The sequence below is a fragment of the Rhea americana genome, unplaced genomic scaffold, assembly GCF_003343005.1.
Source record: "Rhea americana isolate MKP2758 unplaced genomic scaffold, rheAme1 scaffold_144, whole genome shotgun sequence".
Classification (NCBI taxonomy): Eukaryota; Metazoa; Chordata; class Aves; order Rheiformes; family Rheidae; genus Rhea; species Rhea americana.
In genome coordinates, this window is record NW_028185528.1 from 943,426 (window position 1) to 970,596 (window position 27,171).

The following is a 27,171-nucleotide window of genomic DNA, read 5'->3' on the forward strand; positions in this document are numbered from 1 at the left end:
CCGGCGCCGCGGGGGAGCGGGCCGGCGGCGCTCATCCCCCAGCCGCTCCGGGCAGCGCGATCGCTCTGCGGCCTCTCTGGCGTTAGCGCTGACTCGCCCGCCTCGAAATGCTGATTGGGGCTGGGCACGTATAATTAGACATCGCGCTTGCCGTGACATTTTTGACGGGCAGAGCTGGAATTGAACGTGAAAAGAGAAAATAAGCTGTAGGAGAAAGTGCTGCTTAGTCGAAGTAGGTTAACTGCTAGTTTGTATAACGCGTTTTGTAATCTTTTTTTCTCCTCTCTGTATTCACCTTAGTATAGAAGTATTGCATAATTTAATGTCACCTTTTTGGCATTCATTATGCAGGAAGCTCAATAATGTGCATATGTAATCTGGATAAGGAGTATACGTGTTGTAAGAGGGACTGATGAATGCAGAGAACTCTGCCAGTCGGTTGTAAAGCCCAGCCAGATAAGGATTATTGTGGTGGCTCTCAAACAGCAGCTGATCTAAGCAGTGTTTTTAAAAAAAGGGGGGGGGCAAGCCAGTGACAGATTTGTGTGAGGAAGGAAAGGATGGTATGTTAGAGGACACTTAACTTCCATCCCTTAGAACAGAAAATGGTTTGAACCACAAAGTTTGGCAGAGCTTTCCTGTTAATCATTTAATATTTTTCATACAGTTAATTGAAGTAATGAATCATGTAGTCTCTTAAGGTAAAGTGGTTGTTAGTGAGTTCCACTCAGTATTGTGGAAACTGATTATAATAGAAATTTGGCCTACAGATTTTATATTTGCTTTACGTTGATACAGAACAACTGAAAATTACTGAGGGCATGTTAGAAATGGAGCTGATAGGTAACGACTGTGTGCACTGATTTTTCTGTGGCGTCTGCCTAGGGAGAACACTTAGGCCTGTCCAGAACCTGCTTGAGTTGCTCTGAGATGAGTTAAAAAGCCAGTGTAATGCGTTATGCAAAGTAGTCAGCTTCTTAGATATGTAAGTAGTTTACCAGGATAATGAGAATATAGATACGTGTTACAAGTGTCATTGAAGCTGGCTAGTCAGAACTTCTAATTAGATGTTGCTTCTCTCTTTGAAAATATTTCCAGTCTCTGAGATTATGACCCTTAGGATTTGAAATGTCATACTGCTTTCTTGTATTTCTGGCTAGTAAGAGGTTGAAACTCCTTGCCCAGTTTTGTGAACGCATACTGTATGCTATTTGCAGATGTTTTAGTCAGATGACAAATAATACAGGAGTAGCTCTTATTTTAGAATTTCAGAATGTATTGATTTTTTTTCTAGGCTATTTAATTTTTTATCATGTAAATACATATTTATTTTAAATTTCTTCTATTATTTTAAGGTAACATAAAGGGAAAAACTATTCAAAACTCACTTCTAGTTTATGAACGCTCTTTGTGCAAACTCTTTTCTGTATCTCACTTACTGTGATACCAACCATGGGAGGGTTCTTACTTTATTCTGTTCTTATTCATGTTCTAGTACTAAGAACAAACCGGAAATCAAACCTCTCTTTATCTATATAGAAATAGATAGTTTCTGTTCCAAAGAGCTTACAGCTGCAATGAATGAGACATGCTTTAAATAGAGAAGAGTTTCTTGGTGTGCACATACTGGGAGAAAAACTAAATTAAATGGAGAATAAGGGAAAGATTTGTTAAGAGGATGTAACTAGGAGAAAGAAGGAAGGATGGTATGTATGGAAAAGGGATATTGTGAAAAGACTTGATAAGAGAAAAGGTTACAACAAAAAAGTGATTGGTAGAAGACACCTGAGATTTTAAGCTTTTATATTCATTTGTATTTATTTATATCTCAAGTTAATGCTATGCTTCAGTTATGCTTGAGTATTAGTGCTTGAGCTGATCAGATCATGACGTTATGTGCCATATGTGCTGGCAGAAAGCAATTTAGTAGGATGGGCCAAAGATGCAGCTTGAGCACTTATCTAGAGTTTTCCTGCTGTTCTCTGTTTTTTATATATATAACCAAATGTCAGAAACTGATATATTTCATAGGGTGTGATGTGTAAACTTACATATATTTATGATTTCATGATACGGTTACAGTGCTGCTTATTATTTTGACGGCATAATGCTTATGAGGGAAATCTGAGCTTATCATTCTTAAGTCTTCAATTAAATGAAAAACTTATTTTGTAGGTTTGCCACTCATAGCCCTTTGTCCAAGGGGAATGTCCTGACAGCAAATGTGTGCAAAGTATTTTCATAATAATGTTAATTTGTGAGCTATCTGTATATTTCATATCTTGCATAGAAGTTCGGTATCAAAGCTGTATGCTTTTTTATTTTATCTTTCTTAGCAGGATTCCAAAAATGTTGTTACTAATCCCATATCAACAAATAGGTTTAGCAAAACATGGATAGTGCTAATCCTTTTATTCTAATTTATATCAGCAATTTAAATAAGATAAGTGATTTTAACTGTTAGAATTTTGCAAAGGCTCTGGGTTCAGGTGAACTTTTTCCTTTAAAACTACATTGGAACATGGAAACTAAACACTTCTAGCAATTGCAAAATCTTTCACTTAATGTAGTTACTTTTAAATGTATTCTTAAGCAAAGTACTGAGTATCATACTAATTTTTCCATCAATGCAATATATAAATATGTAATTCTAACATAATCTTGGAGCTATGTAGAGTGACTTTCTGTATAGATTTGAGTCAAATAGATCCAGTCAAAAGAAAAGCTGTACTTGATGTCCCTTTCCTCAAAGGGAATCTTAGTCTGAATTATTCCAGTAGTTTTCTGAAGACTTCACCTAAGTTTGTATTGCCTTTTGGCAAGGAAATTCATTTAAGTTATATAAATGTCCCCAATGCTATCAAACATAAGAAAAATGCAAGTACATTTAGTGAAGTTTGGAATTAAGATGTTAATGCTTTATTGCTGTATATGTTTGTGGTTGCTTTCTTCCTCATTCCTTAAGAGTACAAACAAATGTTCTCTGGCACCAAAAACTTATCCAATTGCCAAAAGGGGGAATTAAAACAGTAATAAAATGTAAGGAGAAAACCTCTTTCTACAGGTTTGTTTTGTTTCTCGTGACTGTCAGTTTTCTTCAAATAAATTTTTCTGAAAGCCAGTTCTTAATATTTTCCCCTCAACTTTACTAGTCAAGAGTAGGTGCATGGCCTCAGGATGTATATTCCATGAGACTCATCAAAATACTTGGTGATTGGAGTCTTCTGTGACTAAAATGAGAATTAAAACCAGCCTCTTTGTAAAAAGAAGTTGAGCCACTTCATCTTGTATAACCAGATCCATGTTGTTCCAAAATAAACTGGGCTGCTATAATCAAATGCTCTTCTGGTCAAATGTTCTGGCAAAAGTTTACTTGGAAGAAGTTGGCATACATCTAAATGAGGAAGGTGGAAAATTTGGGGGTTTGGATGGTATAATACAGAAAACTCTATTAATGTCTATTTTGTTTTTGTATCCATTGAGGTTCAGTAGCATAGGTTTACTATGAACAATGAGGAGTTTCACTCATGTATTTCTTTTTCCTTCATCTCTGGTAAATAATTAATCTGCTTATTAATCTTTCATGAATGTCTCTTTTGGATTATTCATCTGTTCTTTGATTTCTTATTACGATTTTCTTTGCTTCTTCTCAAATATGAGATAAATATATAGTTCATGGATTCCTGTTTTCCAAATAGAGAGTATCTGGAGGTTGCATCATTTCTTCAACTTGTTTGGGGAGTTGCATTCCCTTCAGCTGATTGTCATTCAACTTCTTAGTTGCTAGCTTTTCACATAAGTAACTGGGAAATTAAGGTAATTAAGAAGTATTTTCCTTTTGCTTTTTTTAATTAAAAGGAGGAGGTAGGAGAGTAAATATAAATTCTTACAGTGGACCTCTTGCTCTGTATAGTGATCTCTTATTTTTGAGCACTCTCTCTCATTGATGTCTTATTCTGCTGTCTCTGTTTCTGGGGATATTGCTTTTTGCTGAGGTTCATCATCGATACTGTCGTCTTTTTCCATTAATTGGTGCACTCTCATATTCAGTTTAAGTCAAGTTAAGACTCTGTGACTGCCAGAAGGCAAGATTCTGTCAGTTCCTCCTGCCAGCATTAGTGCCTTTGTGTCCAGAGGGTGAGCACACGAGTGTTTAGTTTATGCCTGGATCAGAGAATTGGTTTGGCTAGCCATACAGCTCAGTTGCAGGCACAGTGAAGAGACTGGGAATGTATTAGCTAACACTAGTTAATGTGCGTTAATTAACACTAACTGGCTGAGTGCAGAAGTAAGAAGAGGGATTACCTCTTTCTGCAGTAACATGAACTTAAATTGAATTTTGCCTGATGTGAAACTGCATATTTGTAGCCACTGGCTTTTTTTTCTGAAGAGCCCCTGATGAGGCAATGTTACATGGCTTAACTGTGTTAAGTGGTTTCTCCCCACATCCCTAGATAGTCCTCAACAGATCAGCTTGGGAGTTATAGCTGTTAAATGCCCCTTTCCCCCCCACCCCAAGTCATTGAACAGCATTAACCTTAAATGACACCTAAGAAAATATGCAAGACTTGGCCAGAAACAGAGTTTATTTCGGAGAGGGTTATACTACTGCTTTCATATCTTTGGAGGAACTGTGTTGCAAATGAGCTTGGACACTATATCCAAGCTTGATGCTGATGCTGGTTCCATGGCCACTTAAAAAAAAAAAAATCTTGCTGCTGCTGCCTAGGCCATGGCCTGTAACTGCCCTGGCTTTGTGTTCTCGCTTTTCCTTTCTGTTGACTTGAGAGACTGTTCTATCATTGAGATATTTCAGTATATGAGCTGGTAGGAAAAGCTAGCCTGATGGAAAAAAAAAAATCTAGGGCTAAGGAAGGGCTAGGAACATACAGCTGGAGAGAGGTGAATGGATGGGATTCTGGCAGTCAGTGGTTAGACTGTTGTAGTCTGTCTTGGAATTGCAGCCTTAGATTCCACATAAAACAGAAATAGAGGTCCTTGTAAAGGAATAATGAAAATCCCTGGTTTAATTGCCGTATGCTATTTCGGAAGTAGTGAAAGAGAGAGATGGTACCTTTTGTATGTGTTAGAGGCATTAACATATGTAAAGTCTCTAGATAATAGAATAGTAACTGCTAAGTTCTTAAGCACTTAGAACTTCCTTTCTGAAATAAAAATAGTGAAACAAAATTTTATGTCATAGATTTTTCTAGCAATCTTTCTACCCTGCAGTAGAATTGATTTCTTGATAGATTTGTTTCTCTGAGCCTTATATATGCCTAGGACACCTGCATCTGCATCTTTTTATTTCTATAAGCTGTTAATTGAGGCTTCATAATCAAACTCTCAAAAATCAATTTTCTAACTTTGTCTGTTTTGTAATGCTACAATATTGTGTTCTGTAAAAAATTTATTTTTAGTTGTCAATGCTTATTAACCAAGCATAAAGTAAGATATAGCTAAATTTTTTTCTTCTCTTTCTAGGCTGCCATCATGACAGCCGAAGAAACAGTGAATGTTAAAGAAGCTGAAATAATTAAACTAATACTAGATTTTCTGAACTCAAGAAAACTTCATATCAGTATGCTGGCACTTGAGAAAGAAAGTGGGGTCATCAATGGCCTGTTCTCGGATGACATGCTTTTTCTAAGGTAGGACTTCTTTATCCAATGCTTAATGCCATGTGCATGAACCCATATAGTTGGATTATGACTTTGTGGGCAGCAAAGTGCCACTAAAACAGGAGACTTTATGCCCTGCTCTGCTTAATCCTTAATCTTGCTCTGCTTCTTCCTGCTCCCAGTTGTGTGTTCTGGCCCTATTCCTTGTTCCACTTCTGAAGTTAATGAAATCCTTCTGTGAACCACTTGAACTAACTGACTAGACATAAACAGAAATTGAGTTAAATATTTCTTTATTTGTTGGTTTGTGTGCTTTTTTTTGGCTGGCATGTTAACAAATTGAAGTGGAGGGGTCTTAAAAAGTGCCAGTGTCAGCACAAGGTAAGTCAGGAAAATCATGTGAGCAGGAATAGGAGGGATGAGCAAAATCTTTGTTCTGACAGCAGCTGTCTGTTATATCTGCTCACCTTGTGTCATTTAATGGAACATGTAGTTTAATGACTTCTAAAATAGACAAAATATTTCAACAATGTTCTGGCACTAAGATTTAGGATGAGTGGAGCGGCCGCCAAAGCTTTTTCCCAGAATGTTCTCTGCGTTTCAAAATAATACCTAGACTTGAAGTTAAAAAATATGAAAGGGGCCTTGCTATCATCAAGGGTTGAGAGTTAGTGTGATTTCACCGTTCATATTACTGCCCTCATAATTATTAGAAGGAGTTACTGTAGAAGCCATAGTAGCTTTTTAGCATTGTTGTTTTCTAATTCGTGCCAGAAGTATAACTGTGTAGAATCATGAGAAAATAACTTACTAGATGTTTTTAAAAACACTAAAAAAAAGAATTTATTACCAAACAAGATTTCTTATCTAGATTTCTGTTACAATAAAATTATAGATATTTGAATAAAATGAAGAATTAAAGGAAGAATGGAGTTCTTAATCTTTGTTATTCCTGCTTTTAGCTTAGCAGGAGTATACATCTAATGAGAAATTCACCCTGTCCTAGAACGGGGTATGAAGAAAGTCCAGTCTAGGATATGAAGAAGCTGAACTAACCTACCTGTGCGGTCTTGCCTACTAGTGTAGGAAATTAGCTGGAGTCAGAGCTCTTGTGCTGACGTAGTGATTTTGAGCTAATATATCTGCTAACCTCCTTACATTCTTCTCTGTAATACAGAGAATGTTCTCTTCCCTGTTTATAGAACAGGTCCAGTAATGAGTTCAGTGCTACCTGCTTTGTTTGTGCAAGTACCCTGTAGAACACTTTATATTTTTAAGTTTGCTTTCGTTCTTTAAGTTATCTTAATTTAATCAATATATTTCATTCTTACTCTTCAAGTAAGACTTCAATAAGAGCTATAAAGCAGGAGACATGAGACTGTTTTGTCCTTCTTGATATTTTTTAAATTAATTTTGTCCTTCTCGTGAACTATTTTTACCAAAATATTGAGAAAAGATTTGGATTTTGCTTTTACTTCTAGTCTCATCAGTCTTATCTGCTTTGCAAAGCATTAACTTTTCAAAGCAGGGTTCTGCTGTTTATTTAAATGATTGTCTGTGCTTGCTTAGAAAGAAGAAAAATGTTCCTGTCCAGTGAAATTAAAGGAGTGACTTTTTCTTTTAATAGACAATTGATTCTTGATGGTCAGTGGGATGAAGTTCTCCAGTTTATTCAGCCTCTTGAATGTATGGAAAAATTTGACAAGAAAAGGTAAAACAGAATGTCAGAATTCAATCTTTTGTGAATTGTTGTGGAAAACAGAAATTCATGTTTCAAGGCATATAGAATATTAGTTCATTTTTTCCAAAGTATTCAATATGAAAAGTGATTGTTTACAAGCAAAACTTTTGCAAGTTTTTAGTTTGCATTTTCTCCATCCTTCTTGGAATTCTTAATGTGTGTGTTTTTCTTTTGGTTTTTGAATTAATTTATGAAAAATATATACACTCAATCTGTAATGAGTTTTCATTTGCCATGCATTTTAGGAATATGGTGTATGTTTTATTACTTATATAAATAGAAATATGACAGAGTAGCCAGTTATTTAAGAAGGGAGTATGCTTCCTGTGTATTTTCTCTTATGAGCCTCCAGATATTTTTAGTAACATTTCTGAAAGCAATAATTGGAAAAACCTTTCCTGCTAAGAGCAACTTTTGTTGCTACTGATTTGTTAAATTTTGAGATTGGAGCTCCTTGTTATTGCAGTTTGTGTACTTACCTCAAAAACTGGCTGAAAAATATCTTGCTTAACTCTCCAAGAATATTTAGCTACTGGATCAAGATGTGTAGTGTCTTACATTTCACTTCGTACCTGCAGATTTCGTTACATTATAATGAAGCAGAAGTTCTTGGAAGCCTTATGTGTAAACAATGCGATGTCAGCAGAAGATGAGCCTCAGCATGTAAGACTTGTCTTTGTTTGGGGATTTCTTGGCTGTCCAAAAACCTCTGAGATAATCTAATTAAAGGCTTGATGGAAGCTCACAAACATTTTAACTATTACCAAACAGTTTAGAAAGAATAATTGTTACCCTTTGGAAATGAATGATTGCCAAGTCTCACATAAAGTTGCACACACGAAGTTGTTTGAAACTTAGCAGTGTACACTGGTGACCATAGGGCATCTTTGTGATCTTAAAATTTGCTTTAGACTGTAGCATTAAAGCTCAACACCCTTTTTCAGAAGGGCACTGAAGTAAACCTCAGATCTGAGATTTACTCTCATGATCAGATGCAAATAAAATTTCAGTTTGAGTTTAATATTAAACTCAACATTTGTCTCATCCACAGAGAAAGGACACTGGTTTTGTTTCTTTAGAGGGAGCAGATGTGGTCACAAAGAACTGATTTAATTAAATGTACAAACAGCAGGAGTTGTGAACTTGGCTTTTTGCTGTTGAAAAAGTTTGAATGTTAACTCACACTGCAATATGAAAAGGCTTGCAAATTTAAAACTTAAACTTTTCTATTTATGTTGATAATATAGGAACCCTAAATTGCTAACGCAAAACCTCTGTGAAATTAAAACAAAACCCCCAGTATTCTTCAGACAATTGATTTTGTTTGTTTATTTTCCAAACCAAATTATAATTCTCTGTTCCATTACACATGCATTGCAGAGTCTTCACTTGAGAGTATAGAGAAAGCTAATAGTAAAGTCTATTTAAGGATGTAAGGGGAAAGTGTATTTGTCATCTAATCAGTTTATCTGTATGCAGTTCTAGATAGTAGCACAGAAGAAGATTCAACTGTACATCTTTTGGGGGGAGTTGAATATTTCAAATATGTTGGCATATTTATCTGACAATGGATGAAAGGCTACTGTATTTTATATATACAAGGGACTATAGGTGGAGTTTTTCTTTAAATCTTTGTAACTAAAAATACGAACTTGCGTGTTGTTTTTAACATGATTCTTGACTTTTAGTTTTCAATAAGCTTTCTGTTAAAGCTTTATATTCTTTTGGAGGTCTGATCTTCTGAGATGAATTTTTTTAAAAAAACATGATTAAGGAGCAAGAAACCTCAACAGGAAAGACAACTCAAAGTTGCGTATTGCTAGAAACTAGAGAAATATGGACCTCTTAGATGTACCAGAAAAAAAATAATTTGGCCCTAAGATGAAAATAACCTTCTGTGCTGCAGTAGAATTGCAACTATTTAACTACAGATTTAAAATTGTAAGCATCAAACCTGCAGTGCCGTTGAAAGGCTATATAGATCTCTAGAAAATGAGACTGGAAAGGATTTCAGAAAGTCAAAGCATCCAGGAATTTGGCTCTGACATTGCTGACACAAGTGTTTTTACTGACTCTGTAGTATGTGCTATTTTAATTAATACAAACAATAATGCTAATAAAGAGCAAATATTGGGGAAATGTTGCTGCTGCTTCTTTTCAACAAACTGTTCTATTGTAGAGAAATCTGTGCTATAAACTACTCTTAACGTTAATATTTCCGTAGCTGGAATTTACAATGCGAGAGGCTGTACAGTGCCTACACGCGTTGGAAGAATATTGTCCCTCTAAGGAAGACTACAGTAAACTGTGCTTGCTTCTCACATTGCCTCGCTTGACCAACCACGCAGAATTCAAAGACTGGAATCCCAGCACTGCACGAGTCCACTGCTTTGAGGAAGCGTGTGTCATGGTGGCAGAGTTTATTCCTGCTGATAGGAAACTGAGTGAGGCTGGTTTTAAAGCAAGTAGCAATCGTTTATTTCAACTTGTGATGAAGGGATTGCTTTATGAATGTTGTGTGGAATTCTGTCAGAGTAAAGCAACAGGAGAAGAAATCACAGAAAGTGAAGTATTGTTGGGCATTGATCTCTTATGTGGTAATGGGTGTGATGACTTGGACCTTAGCTTATTATCATGGCTGCAGAATCTGCCAGCTACTGTTTTTTCTTGTGCTTTTGAACAAAAGATGCTTAATATTCATGTTGACAAACTCCTCAAGCCCACAAAAGCTGCGTATGCTGATCTTTTGACACCCCTTATCAGCAAACTTTCTCCTTATCCATCATCCCCAATGAGACGGCCTCAGTCAGCTGATGCGTACATGACCCGYTCCTTAAACCCTGCCTTAGATGGGCTGTCGTGTGGATTGACAAATCATGATAAGCGAATCACAGACCTTGGGACTAAAACTTCTCCAATGTCGCACTCCTTTGCTAATTTTCATTACCCAGGAGTACAGAATCTTAGCCGAAGTCTCATGCTTGAGAATACTGAGTGTCACAGTATTTATGAAGAGTCACCTGAACGGTAAGTAGAATTGTTGGTTTATTTTTATGTTGGCCTGTGTTAAATTTAATATTCCTGGGTTCTTAGGTGCATTGTCACTTCATTGATGGAAATAGAATTTGATTATTTAACTTCTGTTGCAATGAAAACACATGCAGAGTTTCCCTTCCCTACACATAGTTGACCTTGAGCCTTAAGGGTTGACTCTGGTCTTTCTCACAGTTTAGACTTGCAGAAATTTGAAAACCTAGCATAAAATGGAAGTATGCTCTGATATGTAATTGCTGAATTCTTTCCTTTCTGATAAATAGAGTCCATGAAGTAACTCTCTTCCTTTTACATTTCATTCTGCCCTCAGAGTTTGAAAAGAGCATTTGGACAATTTTTTTTAATATATATGTGGGTGAATGTATAAAAAACAGTCCTAACGAAGTCAGTGGAAACGACTATTAAATCTGCAACATTTCTCTATCACTTAAGATGCTAAAATTAGTAGTTCAGCTTAAACATTTTCTTACTGTTTTCCAAACAAAATGTAGAGAAGCTTGATGATTTTACTGTGTGTGTGTGTATATATATGTGTGTGTGTGAGTTATGCTGAATGCTGTAACTTGGTTTAATGCAAGGTATRCAGCAAAATTGACTTCTTTCTAAAGAACTAAAACCCTTATCAAAACTTTGTGCTTATTTTTTTTTTAACCTCTGAGAGAAGGTTATAAGGGGAGGTAGTACATAATCGTATATTTTTGCTTGGCATTTGTTAGTCAGCAGTTTGCTGGGTGGGTGTGTTTTTTTTTTTTTTTTTTTTTTTTTTTTTCTCCTGCAGAACCAGCTGGGTAGCTATGCACGGTACTTGCATATGCTGACCAGCAGATGGGACACCTTTAGAGCTGTGTGCTTTAATCCTGGACAAAGTTGATGTTTTTTATTAGTTTTACCTTAAGACAATGTTCTGTATCATCTTGTGTTAAGATCAAGAGCAGTTGTAGCTGAACTCAACAAAAGGAAGCAAACATCRCTGTATAGATGCCAGTTCACTAATAGCAATGGAAGTTTCACACTAATGTGTCTTGTTTTAATGCATATCTTGAAATACATAGTTTGTTCGTATCTTAATGACCCACTTTAAATCTGTTTTTTTTTTTTTTGTCACTCTCTTCACAACTGAAGCTGATGTTTATGGATAGGCTAGGCTTTTGTGGAAGTACTCGTTGAGTTACGTTTTTAAAAAAATGTGCCTCTTGAAAGTATTAATGAATTGTTAATCCCTTCTAATTTTGTCATCTGTATATACAAACCTTAACATTTGTCCATGTAACACAGGGACCAATGTTAAAACTGATTCTGGAAAGTAAAGTATTGTAAATCTAATTTCTTTTTTCAATTTTAGTATACTGGAAAAGTTACGTACAATCAAGCAGCATATATCTTGTGTGCTAATTAAAGAAGTGGTAAATTGTTGCACTCTTTTGCAAAAAAAAAAAAAAAAAAAAAAGTTTGATCATTTGCACATAATATTAAGTATACCTGATAAATCTTAGCATGTTTCTAGTTAATTAAAAACTTTAGTGAAACTTCAAATCAGGATAAAGAGCTAGACTCTAGACAGTGTTCAAGAAAGCATTACGCTTTCAGAAAAAGTCCAACTATAAATTATGTATCCGAATTCAGTAGCAGTAGTTGCAAGGATAGAACCTGGATAGAAGCTGAGCTGTGGGTAAATCTGGCCCTTGCTGCTTCTTACACCTGACAGAAATACTGTATTTCTCTTATAAGTTGTACTCTGCGAGTCAGCTRGCAGTTTTGTATGCTAATGTACAGAGATACCCAGAAAGTTCAAAACCTCTTGGAGCTTTGTTCCAAGTCACTGAGTAAAGAGGACTTTGTAAGCTGACCTAACTATAGATAGGAGTCCAAGGTTTTCAATGTGTTCTGCATATTTACTGCCTGCTTAAAGACTTTTCGGAAGAATTTCATGTGGAAATACTTCTTTCACAATTCTTTAAGAATAATAAAATGGATTTGAACATTATCCTATGTAGTGTGTTTTATGCGCATAATTTTCTTAAATACAGCAGAGCTTGAATAATTTCATCGTGTAAAGGTATATTTCAAATGTAAAGATAGAAAACACAGAGATTTGATCTGACAGTGATAAGGCTTTTTGGAAGATGCAAGAACAAAGCATGCCAACTCTGGTTTTTAGTGTTCAACACTGCAAGCATTTTCTGAAGACTGTCTTTGGCTTTATGTGGCTTAAGTGGTATGCACAATTGTTACCAGAATTTACTTGAGAATGTTATCTTTCTCTACTTATCAGGGGATTTTTCTACTCTTATTTTTTCTGGTGTAAGCTTCTTTTGTTTTTCATGTCACTGCAAGAAGTGATACTCCTGTGGAGCCACAGCATCCCATCAGCAGTGAGACTTTGTGCCAGAGCTCAGTTCCAGAAAATGAACCAGTTAATGGAGCACAGAATCAAGCATCAGCCAAACAAGAGAAAAATGAGGTAGTGGTTGTTTAGTTAAAAATAATGAGGCCCTTTGAGCTGCTGTGTTTTGATCCATTTCATAACTAGTGTCTTTTGTRTTGAGAACTTCATGCATGACAATGGGATGCTTTGAATCTCTTTTTCTATAGTGAAAATACCATGTTGCATCTTAAGTWAGAAACTACTTTTTTTCTCCTTTCAATAAAGTTCTACTGTCATTTGATTTTATAATACAGTTGAGGAGTGTACATTCTCACATTATTTTATTAATGTATACAATAGTTTAGTTACACTGCTGATCTGCAGTATTCAAAGCTAACAGTGTTAGATTGAACAGTGTGTAASAATCCTTTTAATGTTTTAATGGGAAATACAGCAGGTAGCCTGCTGTTTTTGTGTTAACAAGAAGTTTCACAGACCATCTGACAAGATTCTTGTCTAGAACACTTGAGAAATGAAAATAAAGTAATTCCCTAGTTAAATGCATCTTTCTATTCAGAATCCAATAGCAAAAGCAGTTCTCAGACGCTTATTTAAATCAGACTCTTATTTTCAAGGCTGGTTCTTCGCCCTGCCCTTTCCTAGTAGACTTTTGGAAAGCTACATTAAGCTCAAAAAATCCAGTGCTTTGGCCAGCCTAGCTGATGAATGAACCAGAGTTTCTAAAGGCAACAGATAATAACAAAGGAGGTTTGTAGGCCTTGTGCTTTTTTTTTTCTGTGCCTGAACAGCAATATAGGGAAAGTAAAATAACAGGTTAGTCAGAAGCAGTGAAAACGGTTACTTACTCTGTTCCCTTTCCACAGTTTTAAATATCTACTGCTTAATAATGCTGAACTATATTTTCTGGGTGTTTGTGCTAAATATTTCAGTGGTGAAATAGCATGTGTGGTTTGTTTTTGGTTTGCAAACTCCACTTTGTGATTTTTCTTAAGTAAACTTTGTCTTGATTTATTACTTCAGTATAGCTCTGTCAAGACTAGACTGGTTTTCAGTACTATTCTCTTGCAGACTTTGGATGCTTGCATGAGGCAGTGGGGCATTTTGGAGGATTAACGAAAGGAGTGTCAAGGACTTTGCTGAGGAACTTCTCTGTGGCTACAGTGTTGTGTACATGGATTGGGAATAAGGGGAGAGAGGAAGGAGCTTGAGGTGCCCCTGTGATAGAACGGGTTTCAAAAGGCAGAAAACTAGAGGCAGAATTTATGGGGTGAATAAAGACAAGAAGGCACTGTGCTGTAGATGAAGATGTTGGCCAGACTACTCTACACAAATAGAAAAGAATGTAGTCATCAGACTGACTTCACTTTGTGTCGTTTTGACGTCTTGGTGGTATATGTGTGTATTTGTGTAAGAAATTCTGTTAAGCTTCTGTTCATAACTTTATTTTCATATTTTCCCTGGAAGGATTAATTTAGAAGCTAGAGTTATTACAGAATATACTCTATTCTGTAATAATATATGTCAGTACGTTCTAGGTTTAGGTTTTGGGCTCTGTAAAGCCCAAAAAAGTGTGTGCCAAATGTATATATTGGACCTTAATTTATGCTTAAGTGTCAGTGGTCTCAGAGTATTGCACTTACCCAGACTAAAGGATGCAAGAGTTGGATCCGATTCCAAGAAATAAATATCAGTCTTGAAAAGAAGTGTAGGCCAAAATATAGCAGTTGCTTGTAAGGATTGTAAACTGGTCATTGAGGAATAGTTTTACGTATTTGAAACCTTCAGAATACTTCCTAGATTTCTGAAGATAAACTCAAAGTTTTTAGGCTGCAATAAATGTCTTGTGGAAACCTAAGGTAGTAAGCCTTTTACAAATGCAACAGCACTGTTTGTTTAGAGGGAAAAAAAATAGTGTCCAGGAACACAAAACCATAATTTAAGTGATTTTTATTTAGAAGACATGCTAAGGCTAACAGTTACAAAGATCATGCTTATGGAGTGTGTGGACTAATACAAAGTTATCAGGATGTGCTTATATGACTTAGAATAACTGGATGATAAAGTATCACTTTTGAAAACAAGAGGATGGATTTTTTTCCTCTTTTCTACTAGTTGGTGACTATACAATTAACTTTAATATCAGTATTTTAGTTTTAAACTCATTTTATCTATTATTATTTGTTTTTAAGCTAAACTGTTTCATAAAGGCAGGGATAGGATGTAGTGGCACAGGGAGAAAGTGAATATCAGAGTGCAAAAGGCAGGAAATCTTGGAGAGCTGGCAATGTGGGAAGCTGAAAATAGGACAAAGAAAGGAGGAGGCAAAGAGAAAGGAATCTCAGGTGTTTGCTCCAGAAAAGGAATTTTAACATTAGAACATGGAATCAATTTCAAAGATGAGATGTAGCATTTGGATAACCSCCCTCAATGTTGATTACTGGGAGATGTAAATCTACTCTGCAGGCTAGCAAAGAATTATTAACCTGACAGATAAAACTAAAATTGCAGTGAGAACATGACTTGGATTTTTAGAATGTAGCTCATATTGCATGTGTGCGTCTTTTTATCATTATGTTCCAATCTCCTATTTTTTTCCGATATTCAAATCACTTTAGATTTCTTGGTGAAAACAATCTCTTCCTGAATTAGGCACAAAGACTGGAATACTTTAACAGTGAATAACAATCTGGGAGTGATTTCCTTTTGTTAATCAGTTACTTTTATTTTTCACTAAAATATGTAAATTGTATTCTTCCTCAGAAAACTGCTGGGCTTTTGATTCTTATATTAAAACAATGAACCACAGAGTGAGTATTTAACCTAAATACTCATCTAACTTAGATAATTTTCATCTCTCTTAAGCTTCGTGATTCAACAGAGCAGTTCCAGGAATATTATAGACAAAGGCTACGTTACCAGCAGCACTTAGAACAGAAGGAGCAACAGCGACAGTTATACCAGCAAATGCTGTTGGAAGGAGGTGTAAACCAAGAAGATGGAGCTGACCAGCAGCAGAACCTTACTGAACAGTTTCTTAACAGGTTGGGGGGTTTTTGTTGCTTCTCCCTCCACCCAGTCCCATCCCTTTTCAAGTTTTCATAATAACCTGTTTTGGTCGTCTTTGTCATTAGATCTATTCAGAAGCTAGGAGAACTAAATATAGGTATGGACAGTCTTGGAAATGATGTGCAGACACTTAGCCAGCAATGTAATGGGAGCAAAGGAAATGCATCTACCAACGCAGCAAGTAATTTTACATTGCCACCTTCAGATGCTAGTCAGAGGATAGCAGCTGACAGCCAAAATGTGAATACAAGCACTCCTCGAAAGCGTGGATCAGCTAATCAGATACCCTTTCCTGAAGAGTCACCTGTACAAGGGAATCAAATGTAAGTTATTTGAGCCTGTTCAGGACTGGAATCTGTTAGCAATATAGGGTAGCTGTTTGTAGCTGTTTTTAGTTATACGGACAAAATGATTGAGCTAAATACCTATAAAGACATATATATATATATATATATATATATATATACACACACACACACACACATATATATATATTTTTAACACCAGTTCTAAAATGCTTTTGATAGTACTCATAAAAAGGTTTGGTTGTTTATTGTGGTTGAAGTTTCATGCTTATTTTTTTATTTTAATCTTTTTATTCCATCTTACTTGCATAGTTCTTACTTGTTTTGTGTTCTACTAAATTCCTAAAAGCCTTTTATGTCACATAACAAGTAAACAAAGTGAGGGGCAGGACAGAGTGGGCAACTATTTTTCATATTTTATCTAAAGGTATTGCCAACCTGAATGAAACAACTATTTTTTCATTCCATTACAAAAGAGTGTGTGTTTGTGTGTGTGTATAAAAATATTATGTTTGTTTGTACTTATATTGTACTTATTTTCATTTGTTGAATGCCTGAAATTGCTGCAAAAATGGCAAACTCTTGTAAAATAGTTTATTAGTAAAGAATGAGACATCTGTAATACTTGTCCATGGAAATTCAGTCCAAGAAGGAATAATAAATCATAACTTTAGTCCGAAAATACTCAAACATATCTATATTCTTGTTTGTTTTTTGTCTTGTTTTGAATTTAAACTTTCCACCAAATCAAAACAGTGTGTCAGAACATGCTGTCACTCAGCCACGATTGGAAGATTCTCCAGGGGATCTAACTAGGACAAGAGGCGATGAGGTGAGATTTCTTGGTGTCGTGTATGATACTTGAACCTCATGTGAACATGTATGTGCCATCCTTTCAGTGTTAATAGATATTTAGATTGAATTTTGGTTGGCTGAGTACTTGCAGAATCACTGGAAGGGACCTCTGTGTGTTTAGGCCAAAACCTCTGCTGAGAGAAGGGTCAACTAGAGCAAGTACCTCAGGGCCATGTCCAGTTGGGTTTTGAGTCTCCGTCTCTAAGGATGAAGACTTCACAACCTCTGTGGGCAACTTCTTTCTGTGTTTGATTACCCTCATAAAAAAAACAAACAAAAAAAACCCCCAAAAACTTAAGTTTAGATGAAACTCCCTGTATTTGTTTGGGCCTGTTACCTCATGTCCTTTCACTGGGCACCACTGAGAGGAGTCTGGTCTGTCTGGTTTTACCCCTTCCTATCTACTCTTTATACACACTGATATCATGCCTCCTCCCCACTAAGGCTTCTCTTCTCAAGGCTTGGCAATTGTAGCTGTTTCAGCCTCTCCTTTATGACAGAGGCTCCAAGTCCCTTAGCTATCTTAGAGGAGCCCTTTGCTAGACTGGCTCTGGCATGTCGATGTCTCTTGTACTGGTGAGCCCAGCACTGGTCACAGTACTCCAGATGTCAGGCTTCAATATACGGCAAAAAATACACTCAAGTTATCTATTTTTTTAATTGTATTATCCCTCATGTTCAACTTGCAATAAACTTAAATAAAGCTTCTTTTGATTACAGCTTTTCTTCCTTTGACTAAGTCCTTGCCATTTCTCTCTTTAGTCTGCCCCTAGATGCTATTAGACAGTTTACTCGCTGATCTAGTAAAGTACAATTTGCAGCATTTTAAGTAGAACTAATCAGCAAATAGCTGCGCAGCTAATAATACCTCTGTTTGAATGAATTGAGATTTACAGGAATTGTGTAAGCAGTTTATCAGTAGTCAAACCTTATTCTTTTTGCTACTGTTGCTGCTTTGGTGCAGATAAATGTCCAGTTTTATACTGAAGAACCTAATTCCACTATCATGCTTTTATACAGGATGACAAATCAAAAAAGCAGTTCATTTGCATTAATACTCTAGAAGACACGCAAGCTGTCAGAGCTGTTGCCTTTCATCCCAGTGGGAGTTTGTATGCCGTTGGCTCTAATTCCAAAACTTTGAGAGTATGTGCCTATCCAGAAGTAATTGACCCAAGGTAAGAAACTTGTATGATTATTTATTTTCCTGTATTACATTCCTGCCTCCTCCTATAGCTACTGACAGGTGAATGTGTTTCATTCCTTTATTTTGTTGTCACACACACAACAAAATGCTTTCTTTGGAAACCTTAACTGCCAAACAAAAATAAAAAGACTGTTAGAGAACTTACTTGTTTGTGGACTTGTTTTTGGTCTTTTCCTCTACTGCCTGGGTGCCTTACCACAGTACCCCCACCTTTTCTTGCAACAGTATTACGTTGTCTCAGCAGGTTGGCTTTTTTTTTTTTTTAATGTATTGTGCTGGGTTCTGATTTTTGTAAAAGTGAGGGAAGAAAGTATGTGTCAGTTGCTAAGCCAGCACAAATTGTGCTTTGTGAGCTGTGGTTTCTGGCAAAAGGACAGACTTCACAATGGAGGTATCTTTTACTGTTACAGTAAAATTTGCCAGCGCGTATCTGTCACCTGCCATTGTTGGCATTGTAAATATTGTTTTTCTGATGCTTTCGTTCCTTCGAAAGAAAAAGAGCTATGGTTTATTATGCACCCAACCTATTCTGTTTTTCTTATTTCACCTAATTTTTTCTAGGAAAAAAGAAAACAACTTTTTTTTTTTCACCTGGAAGTAAATAATGCTATCTCAATAATCATCTCCTAGTTTCTACTCCAGTTGCATTATTTTCTGGTTTTGGGTTGGGGCAGGGGGAATGTAGACATCTAAAATCTTACAAATTCAAAAGGAGCTAGAAGTATGTGCAGTAACCAGTTTGGGACACCTTCCCAGTTTAAGACTGGTGTTTGGGCTTCTAATGTGTTCAATACAATCCCCCTCCCCCATTAAATATCATCAGTAGAGTAACCTTTGAGTTTTATTCCAAAACACATACTAGTAATATATGCAACAAAAAGTTGATTGTTGTTGTTTTGAGGTTTGTTTTAGGGGTTCCCCCTTGCCCCCCCCCACTACCCAATGCAAGCTGACTTGCATTAGAGGCAGCTTCGTCTCCTCTTGACTGGTAAGCAGGGCAAACTGCTTTAGGCAGGCTGAATACATCTTTGACTACAGTCTCTTCTCACAGAATTTATTGTTAAAAATACTGGGAAGGATTAGGCTGAYTTTGCAATTTTAGCAATCTGTAGTTTAGACACATCTGATGTGACAAGTGATGTAGTACGTATAGCTATGAAAGGAATACTGAGATTTCCTTTATCTGGAATGTGAATGTAGTCTTACTAGTCTTTCACTATGTTTACTGTCTGCCAAAAACATTTCATCATGGGATTTACAAGTCAACAGAGGCATTAMATAATCTTTAAACTGCCCCTAATCTCTAACTGGCTAGTGAGTCTAGACATACATCTAAAGGTTTATTTTCTTTTCTTTTCTTTTTTTTTTTTAACTATAGATATGTAGAGTATCTGGTAAATAGCACTTGATTAATTATACATCCAGTTTTCTAAAAGCTTTTAAAAGCTGTGCTTCAAACTGATAGATCATTTAGGACAGATTTTTCTCCTCAACCCCCTGCCCACTGCCAAAGATATACCAGAGGGCTCCCCCCGCCCCCATCTTTGAGATTGCATGTACTATAGGCACACAGTAGGTGTTGCAGATGTCTCAAATAATCAGTGCTTCTGCTTAGTTGACTGATTGGCATTTTGTCTCTGTGCTGTGCAGGCAGGTGCTTCTCTTTCCTGCCAAAGTCAGTGATTCCCAGCCTTTGCCTCCACCTTTTGATAAGCATTAACAGCTTGTGCTATGTAAGGCATTAGGCCATTCAAGAACTTCTGCAGCATCTGTTTGAATGATGACTCTTAAGTTAATCTGTCATGCATTTTCTTTCTGACAACAAACTGAAATTAGATCCCATGTAAATTTATTACTTTTTACTTAATCCATGTTTATCTTTAAGGATTTTAAACAGAGTTAGTTGTCTTTTGTTCTGTTTTTTCCTCTCTGCCTCTTTTGTTCTTTTCCCATTTCCTTAATGCAGTTTTAGAGTTTTTAATAGCAATTTAATTTGTATTGGATTTCTGCTGGATTGTTTGTTACTGTAGTAAATATTGTTATAGTTTGATTCAGTATTACTGAAGTCTTAAGCACTTAAATACTTCCTGTTACGAGAACTGAGAAATAAAGTTGTAGGAAATTAATCAATTGAAAGAAAGGAAAGATACATTAGCAGGATTGTTTCACTTCAGCCATGTGTAAAGCTGATCTGGTTTCAGAAGTAAGAACATATAGTATGCTGAAATGACATAAAGTAACTGAATTAACATAAAAGAGTGAATGTTGCAGATAGACTTAAGTGTGCCTTTTGCACAGCCTGCTGTATTAGTTCTAGTAGATGAGTGAAGTTTTGAGAGTTACTTTGTAAACAGTTAATATCCAGTGCACACACAGTTCATGCTGATGAATGTGTGAGTTTTCTTTTGTTGTTTTATTTAATGGCCAAAAGAGTCAGTACTTGACTTAGAGCAGTATTTTAAGAAAGGAATGGTCCCCTCCTTTCAGATAGGGTCRGCACAGAAGCTTTGCTCTTACAGCTCTGATCTCGATCTTTTAACCACTTCAGAAAATATTTGATAAGTCCCATTCACWCTGACAAGTGTCATAAAATAAATTTTGGATAAAATTGCTAGCTTCCATGTTACTGGGCAGCCCAAAACACAAGTATGGAGCCCAGTCACGCAATTTTATGTTGGCGTAACAACCCCTTACACACCAGTTAGATTACCTTGGGGAGAAGGAACTGGAGGAGAAACCCTTGCCTGCATCATGGATAGAGTGTACACAGGCTTCAGCTTTCTTTTTTCAAGAATCTGGATTTTTTTCAACCTGCAGCCTGATAGCTTAGCCTCAGGCCCAGCCCTCTGCCTTGCCAGCTGCACTGGCACTACCACGGATAGTCTATGCCTTATGAGCAGTCTTGGCCAACAGTTGGCCTAACTGAAATCAAGCATGTTCAAAAGTGACCACAGGATCAAGATGTTGAAGGATGAAGGGAAAAATCACACCTATTTTGGAGTTTAGGGTGTAAGGATTCATTATCTATAGCTATTAGTTGTTATCTCTATCTGTATCAAATTTCCATAAACAAAGGGAATGTATACGGTGGAGGCTTTTTTACATGTTCTATTGTAAGTACAAGTGGAAGAGGAGGTAAAACTGAGGAAATGGGATAGAAGATCCTCTTTTGTCTTTGATCACATCTTTTTCAATGTGTAGAGTAGTACTTCGTATTATCCAAAACAATAGAAAAGAGTATGCTTCCATTTTAAAAGACGTAATTTTACTTACAAATAAAAGGAAAACAATATAATCTTTTTCCTTGTTTTCTTTTTGCAGTGCTTATAATACTCCTAAACAACCAGTAGTTCGTTTCAAAAGGAACAAGCATCATAAAGGATCAATTTACTGTGTGGCTTGGAGTCCCTGTGGACAGTTGTTGGCTACTGGTTCTAATGATAAATATGTGAAAGTACTGCCTTTTAATGCAGAAACCTGTAATGCAACAGGTAGTGTGTGTATATATTTAGTTTAAAGAACGTATTTGAAATTACTTATAGTTGGCTAAAACATTCAAAATGACTATGTACTTAAGTTTTTTATTATAATAATCTAATATTAGTTTATGAATTAACTTGGTCCCTTTCCCCTTCACCATTACTTTGTCCAGCAAATAGCCACTGTTTTTATTCTTTGCAAAACTCTGTGGCATTGTACTATCTTCTGGTAGATTTCTCAAAAGAGGAAACAATCAGATGTTGTACCTTGGTTTTCAATTGTCAGTAGGAATTTATTTTCACTTCCATCTCCCCTTTTCGTTGCCATAGTCTTCTCTTCCATCTTAGAAATCTAAGGTTCCTTACTCAAAAAATGCTATTTTCTATTCCCAGCCGTCCTAATCAATACCCTAAGTAAGGCTCTTAGCTTTTCTGTTTTGGACTTTAGGCTGTCTCATCCTATGCATTTCAGTTTTCTCAATGACTCTTGTCTCCTGGCAGAGAGAGGCTTTTAGTCCTGGTGCTTTACCATAGTTTACAAAAAGTAATAAACATACTCTGTATGGCTGCAGAGATGGTCTCTATATGTTTTGCTCAGCATTAGGAACTGTAGGAAGCTCATGCTCAGTGCACTTAAGAGACTTTATTTGCATGCTTGTAACTGAAATGGGATCTTCCATGGGAAGTATAAAGCAATGTATGCCCACTATTACCTGTAATATTTGCGTTATCACAGTAACCACTTTACAGATTGTAGCGCTATCTGTGCTAAACAAATTTTATTTATTTATTTATTTATTTATTTAGGACCAGATTTGGAATTCAGCATGCATGATGGGACAATCAGAGATCTTGCTTTTATGGAGGGTCCAGAAAGTGGTGGTGCTATTTTAATAAGTGCTGGAGCAGGGGACTGTAATATTTACACAACGGATTGTCAGCGAGGACAAGGCCTGCACGCTCTAAGTGGTCATACTGGTATGTATGTTACTGCTTTTTCTCCAATGTCTTGGATGTGTTTTATATTTTAACAAGGTTTGTTTTTTAAAATGCCTGATTTGTCTTTTTATTAGACTTTTGTACTCTCAAATTTGTTTTTTTGATATTGAAATTCTTTGTTTTAGTATATGAGCCATTAATTCAATTAAGAGATTGCTTCATTTCAAAGAAGACATGAAGCAGGGTATTCCCTTATGCTTTTGGTATTTTAAACCCTGCAGCATGCGGTTTTTCTGTAGGAATTGTCTGAGTGCAAGAACTATCAGAACAATAATATTTCATTATTTGATTAATAATCTTCAATTGAATAAAGAAGTCTCCTTGTTCAAAGGTCATATTTTAGCACTTTATACATGGAGTGGTTGGATGATTGCATCTGGGTCCCAAGACAAGACTGTAAGATTCTGGGATCTGAGAGTGCCAAGCTGTGTTCGTGTTGTGGGAACAACATTTCATGGAACAGGTAAGGCTATAGCTATCATGCTATTGATTGTTCTTGCATAAAAATATATTCTAAAGATGTCTAAGTAGTATACGTGAACATAGGTCTTCTTGGGTCACAGAATGAAGGCTTGGCTTTAAAAGAAAGAAATGGTGATGTGTTCACTTTCTCCTTTAAAAACAAAAATGCTTTAAAAATGGCTATTTCTTTGCCTTGTGACTGTAAAATAGACACTTCCAAGTATATTGAAATAAAAACAGCTACCAAATAGCAGTTTCAAAATTTAACATGGAACGTAACGTAAATCATCAACATGCTCTGTAGAAGTCTGGAGGGATTCTTAAGAACTTACTAGTTACAGGTATGTTTCTTTAAGCTATTTTTGTATTTGCAGTAACTTTATCAATAAACTTGAATTCCATAGAAAAATCTTCCCTGCATTATTCTACATTATTTTATATACAGTGGCTTTCTTTCCTGTGATGAAATGGACATAATATCTATTTTTCTCATGCCATGTTAAGAGTGGCTTTGTTACCACTCCAGCATGGCTTCAGAATGGCTTCTTGTAGCATCAGAATTTTTAGTACTAGAACATAAAGTGTTCTAGCATAAAATATTTTAAGATAACAGTAGGTGGGTATGTATACATTAAATTTAAAGGTCAGCATTCTATATTCTTAYATAATGTGTATTCTAGTTTAAAAGAATGTAGACTATATGCACAAATTCATTGTGTGTGTATGCTTGTTTTTCTTCTTCTACTAAAGGAAGTGCTGTAGCCTCAGTAGCTGTTGATCCTAGTGGTCGTCTCCTGGCTACAGGACAAGAGGATTCCAGTTGTATGTTRTATGATATTAGAGGAGGGCGAATGGTGCAGAGCTATAATCCTCATTCCAGCGATGTTCGTTCTGTTCGCTTCTCTCCAGGGGCTCACTACTTGCTCACAGGATCATATGATATGAAAATAAAGGTGACAGACTTGCAAGGTAACATACTTAAAGATACTAGGTTATTGTTCAATTTGATGGCTTTAATATTGAAGTTGTAAGAGAACTTGAATCAGTGCTTAGTTTTTGGTTTTAAAAATAGTAGAGCTTAAAAGATTTGAAATGTACATAGATGTGATTCTAGTCAGTTAACAATTAACAAGTTGTACTGCTAAGAATGTAGGTTGTGGACTAAATCTGGTTGGGGAAGGGGTCTGATTATTGTAAAGGAGCTATTTAATGCTGTTGACTGCTGATTTGGCCTCTGCTTTCAGGCAGCGTTTTAGAAAATTGACTCTGTGTGTGTGTGTGTGTGTGTGTGTGTACACATCTCACACATATTTACATATACGTGTATATATATATATACATGTATAAAATATAAAAATATACATACACAATATATAAACTTGATGTGCATGCTATATATATATAGATATATAAAATGTATGCTTATGTTTGTTGAAAAGATTAGGAAAAAGGAAGACATCAGAGATATCTATCCCATCAGCTTGATTTTTTTTTTTTAGACCCCCTATATATCACATAGTTTAAAAACTGAGTACTGTGTCTTTAAAGTTGGGCTGTATCCAGTAGCACCTAAAAGCCAAAACACTGGGGCCTTGTGCTATGCTGTGCAATACTGTGGGGTTAAGAGTGTGGGGGAGAATGTACTGACTGCAGGAAAAAATACAGTTTAAAGTTGAACCAACTTTTAATGTTAAAAGAAGAGTTAATAACTCTTAAGTTATGATTTCTGAGGTCAAGTACACTTCATAAAGTGAAATGCATGTAGAATTTTTCCTAAATGAGGAAAAGAGAAGAATTAGGATATGAATTTATGAAATGGGTAACTATTTCTGTTCCTCTGCCACAGGGGACCTTACGAAGCAACTTCCTCTTATGGTGGTAGGGGAGCACAAGGACAAAGTTATTCAATGCAGGTGGCACACACAAGACCTTTCCTTCTTGTCATCTTCTGCAGACAGAACTGTAACCCTTTGGACCTACAATGGTTAGAGCGCAAATATTGGCAACCTATGCAGCTAAAGCACAGAGACATGAGACTACAGAACTGTAAAAATAATAATAATGATAACAAAGTAATAATTAGGTATTCAGAGAGCAGCAGATCACCGGGAGAGTGTCTTATCAAGAGGAGAGGCACTTGTCACAGATTTTTCTGATTTCTAGGAGGTCTTGGTGTTTTTAGTATATTCTTTTGCATTGCTTTCAGTCTTCCATGTGAACTCATGCTGCTGTGACCTATTGTAGTCTTGTTGCCAAAGTCTATGAGAAGAACTCCTATGTTGTCGATGTGCACTCAAAGTAACATGAATGATGTGTTTACAGTTTGGTATTAATTGCATTCCTTGGTCTTTGCTTCAATGACAGTTTTATATAGAAACTTAAGTTGAACAACGCTTTAAACAAATTGGTATGTAATTAGTTCTACATGCACATAGAAGATAATTACTGTTTTTTTTCACATTATATTCATCACTTCTCAACAAGAGATCAAAGTTTGCTTATGTCTCCATTATGTCAGCTTTTTTTAGTAATAAATTCTGAACTTTAAAGGTGACTAGGCAGTAACCACATCTTGATTATGGTCCATTATATAGCGTGACTTTTTCCTYTCCAGCTAAACTGGGGGGAAATGTTGCTGTATTTGCTTATATGACATTGTTTTCAACAAGCTAACATGTTGGAGGGGGGAAGTAAAATACTGATTGTGCTGTAGAAACATAGTATTTTACTTCTTGAATGCAACAATACCTCTGTGTATAATATACTATAGGAAAGAGTAGATTGGCAGCAGTTGTCACAGTGAGCTTGATGGCTATCAGTTCTCTCAAAGTAAAAGAATACCATTAACACTATACTACAAACCAGCATGGCTTAAAATGCTATGTCTGCATGATAATTTAAGAATTAAATAATTTAAATGCCCAGTCCAGAAGCTTTTGATTTTTTTGCACTGTTTATGTATAAGAACCTGCAGTTTTATTTCTAAACTTTAGAATCTAATGTTTATGTATTTGTTATATTTTCATATTGTACAGTTTCTTTTACTTTTTAAAGCTTAAACATTAGGTTATTTATTTATTTGAATTGCAGTTAAGTTTTGGATTTTCTTGATCAATAAATTATATGTGCACCGTAGCAAGCATTTTTAACTATTGTATAAAAGTGGAAARGTAACTTTAGAAGTGTATCTGTGTTAAAATCTCAATAAAGACCTCCAACACCTGCAACTCTGTGACCTGTTATTTCAGATTCTTATTTTAGAATTCTTCAATACCGCCCTGATGTTTTAAATGTATATATGTGTATATTTTAAAGTCTTGGTTATATGCCTAGAACTCTAAAGTCTTACCTTTGATAGTGTTTTTCAAATGCCTGACTTTGCAGAGCTGTAAGTAGTATAAGAAATCTGTTATTTCTCTATGTTGAATGCAGAGGTAAGGCACTAATGCTGCCTTGGAGGAAAATGTGACTTCTAGCTTCTGTTTCTCCAGTTGTCTGCCTGTCCGTGATCATAGCTGGCAGACTGTTGGTAAACGAACATTTTGCCGTGACATTTTGCCATTTTTTAAATTCATTTTATTGCAGCTTGTGCCTCTAGGCTGTGGATCTGGTTGTGCTGTGGTTTCAGGCGCGCTTCCCCCCTCACCTGTAGTTACTGTTTGCCTTTGCCTAGCAAAGCATTTTTGGAAACCTGAAGGAGAAAGAGGGGAAGGGCCGGACCTGCGGCGGCGGTTCCGGACCCGAGCGCCGTGCGGGAGCAGGCGCCGGAGGGGAGCGCCGGAGCGGGTGAGGATTCCCGCTCGTCCCGTCGTGCCCCTGCCTGCAGCCGGCCGCAGCTCGCTCCGCCTGCCCGCGGCTTTATTACCCCGGGGCACCGGCGGCGCCGCTGCTGTCGGGCAGAAGCCCTTCCCGGCGGTAGTTTGGCGCTGTACCCGCCGCAGCGCCAGGAGGGGGGGAGGCGGCGCCGGGCGGGGCGCGGGGCGGCGCCGAGCGCAG

General features: G+C 36.5%; 1 protein-coding gene across 6 annotated transcripts; it reads left to right on the forward strand.

Annotated features, from left to right (window-relative positions):
- The first annotated feature begins 144 nt into the window (after nucleotides 1-144).
- WDR47 (WD repeat domain 47) lies at nucleotides 145-26,402 on the forward strand. Of its 6 annotated transcripts, none has more exons than XM_085299043.1 (15): nucleotides 145-232; nucleotides 5,485-5,651; nucleotides 7,249-7,332; nucleotides 7,941-8,025; nucleotides 9,587-10,389; nucleotides 12,751-12,880; nucleotides 15,665-15,843; nucleotides 15,934-16,191; nucleotides 16,930-17,005; nucleotides 18,049-18,206; nucleotides 21,557-21,726; nucleotides 22,522-22,692; nucleotides 23,045-23,176; nucleotides 23,926-24,144; nucleotides 25,022-26,402. In XM_085299043.1, the coding sequence occupies exons 2-15, from the start codon at nucleotides 5,494-5,496 to the stop codon at nucleotides 25,162-25,164; spliced, it is 2,766 nt and encodes a 921-aa protein (XP_085155169.1). In that variant the 5' UTR covers nucleotides 145-232; nucleotides 5,485-5,493; the 3' UTR covers nucleotides 25,165-26,402. The 6 variants fall into 6 exon arrangements, with proteins under 6 accessions (XP_085155169.1, XP_085155174.1, XP_085155170.1 ...); XM_085299048.1 differs by having other exon boundaries at nucleotides 24,085-24,144; XM_085299044.1 differs by having other exon boundaries at nucleotides 12,751-12,877.
- Nucleotides 26,403-27,171: the final 769 nt, after the last annotated feature.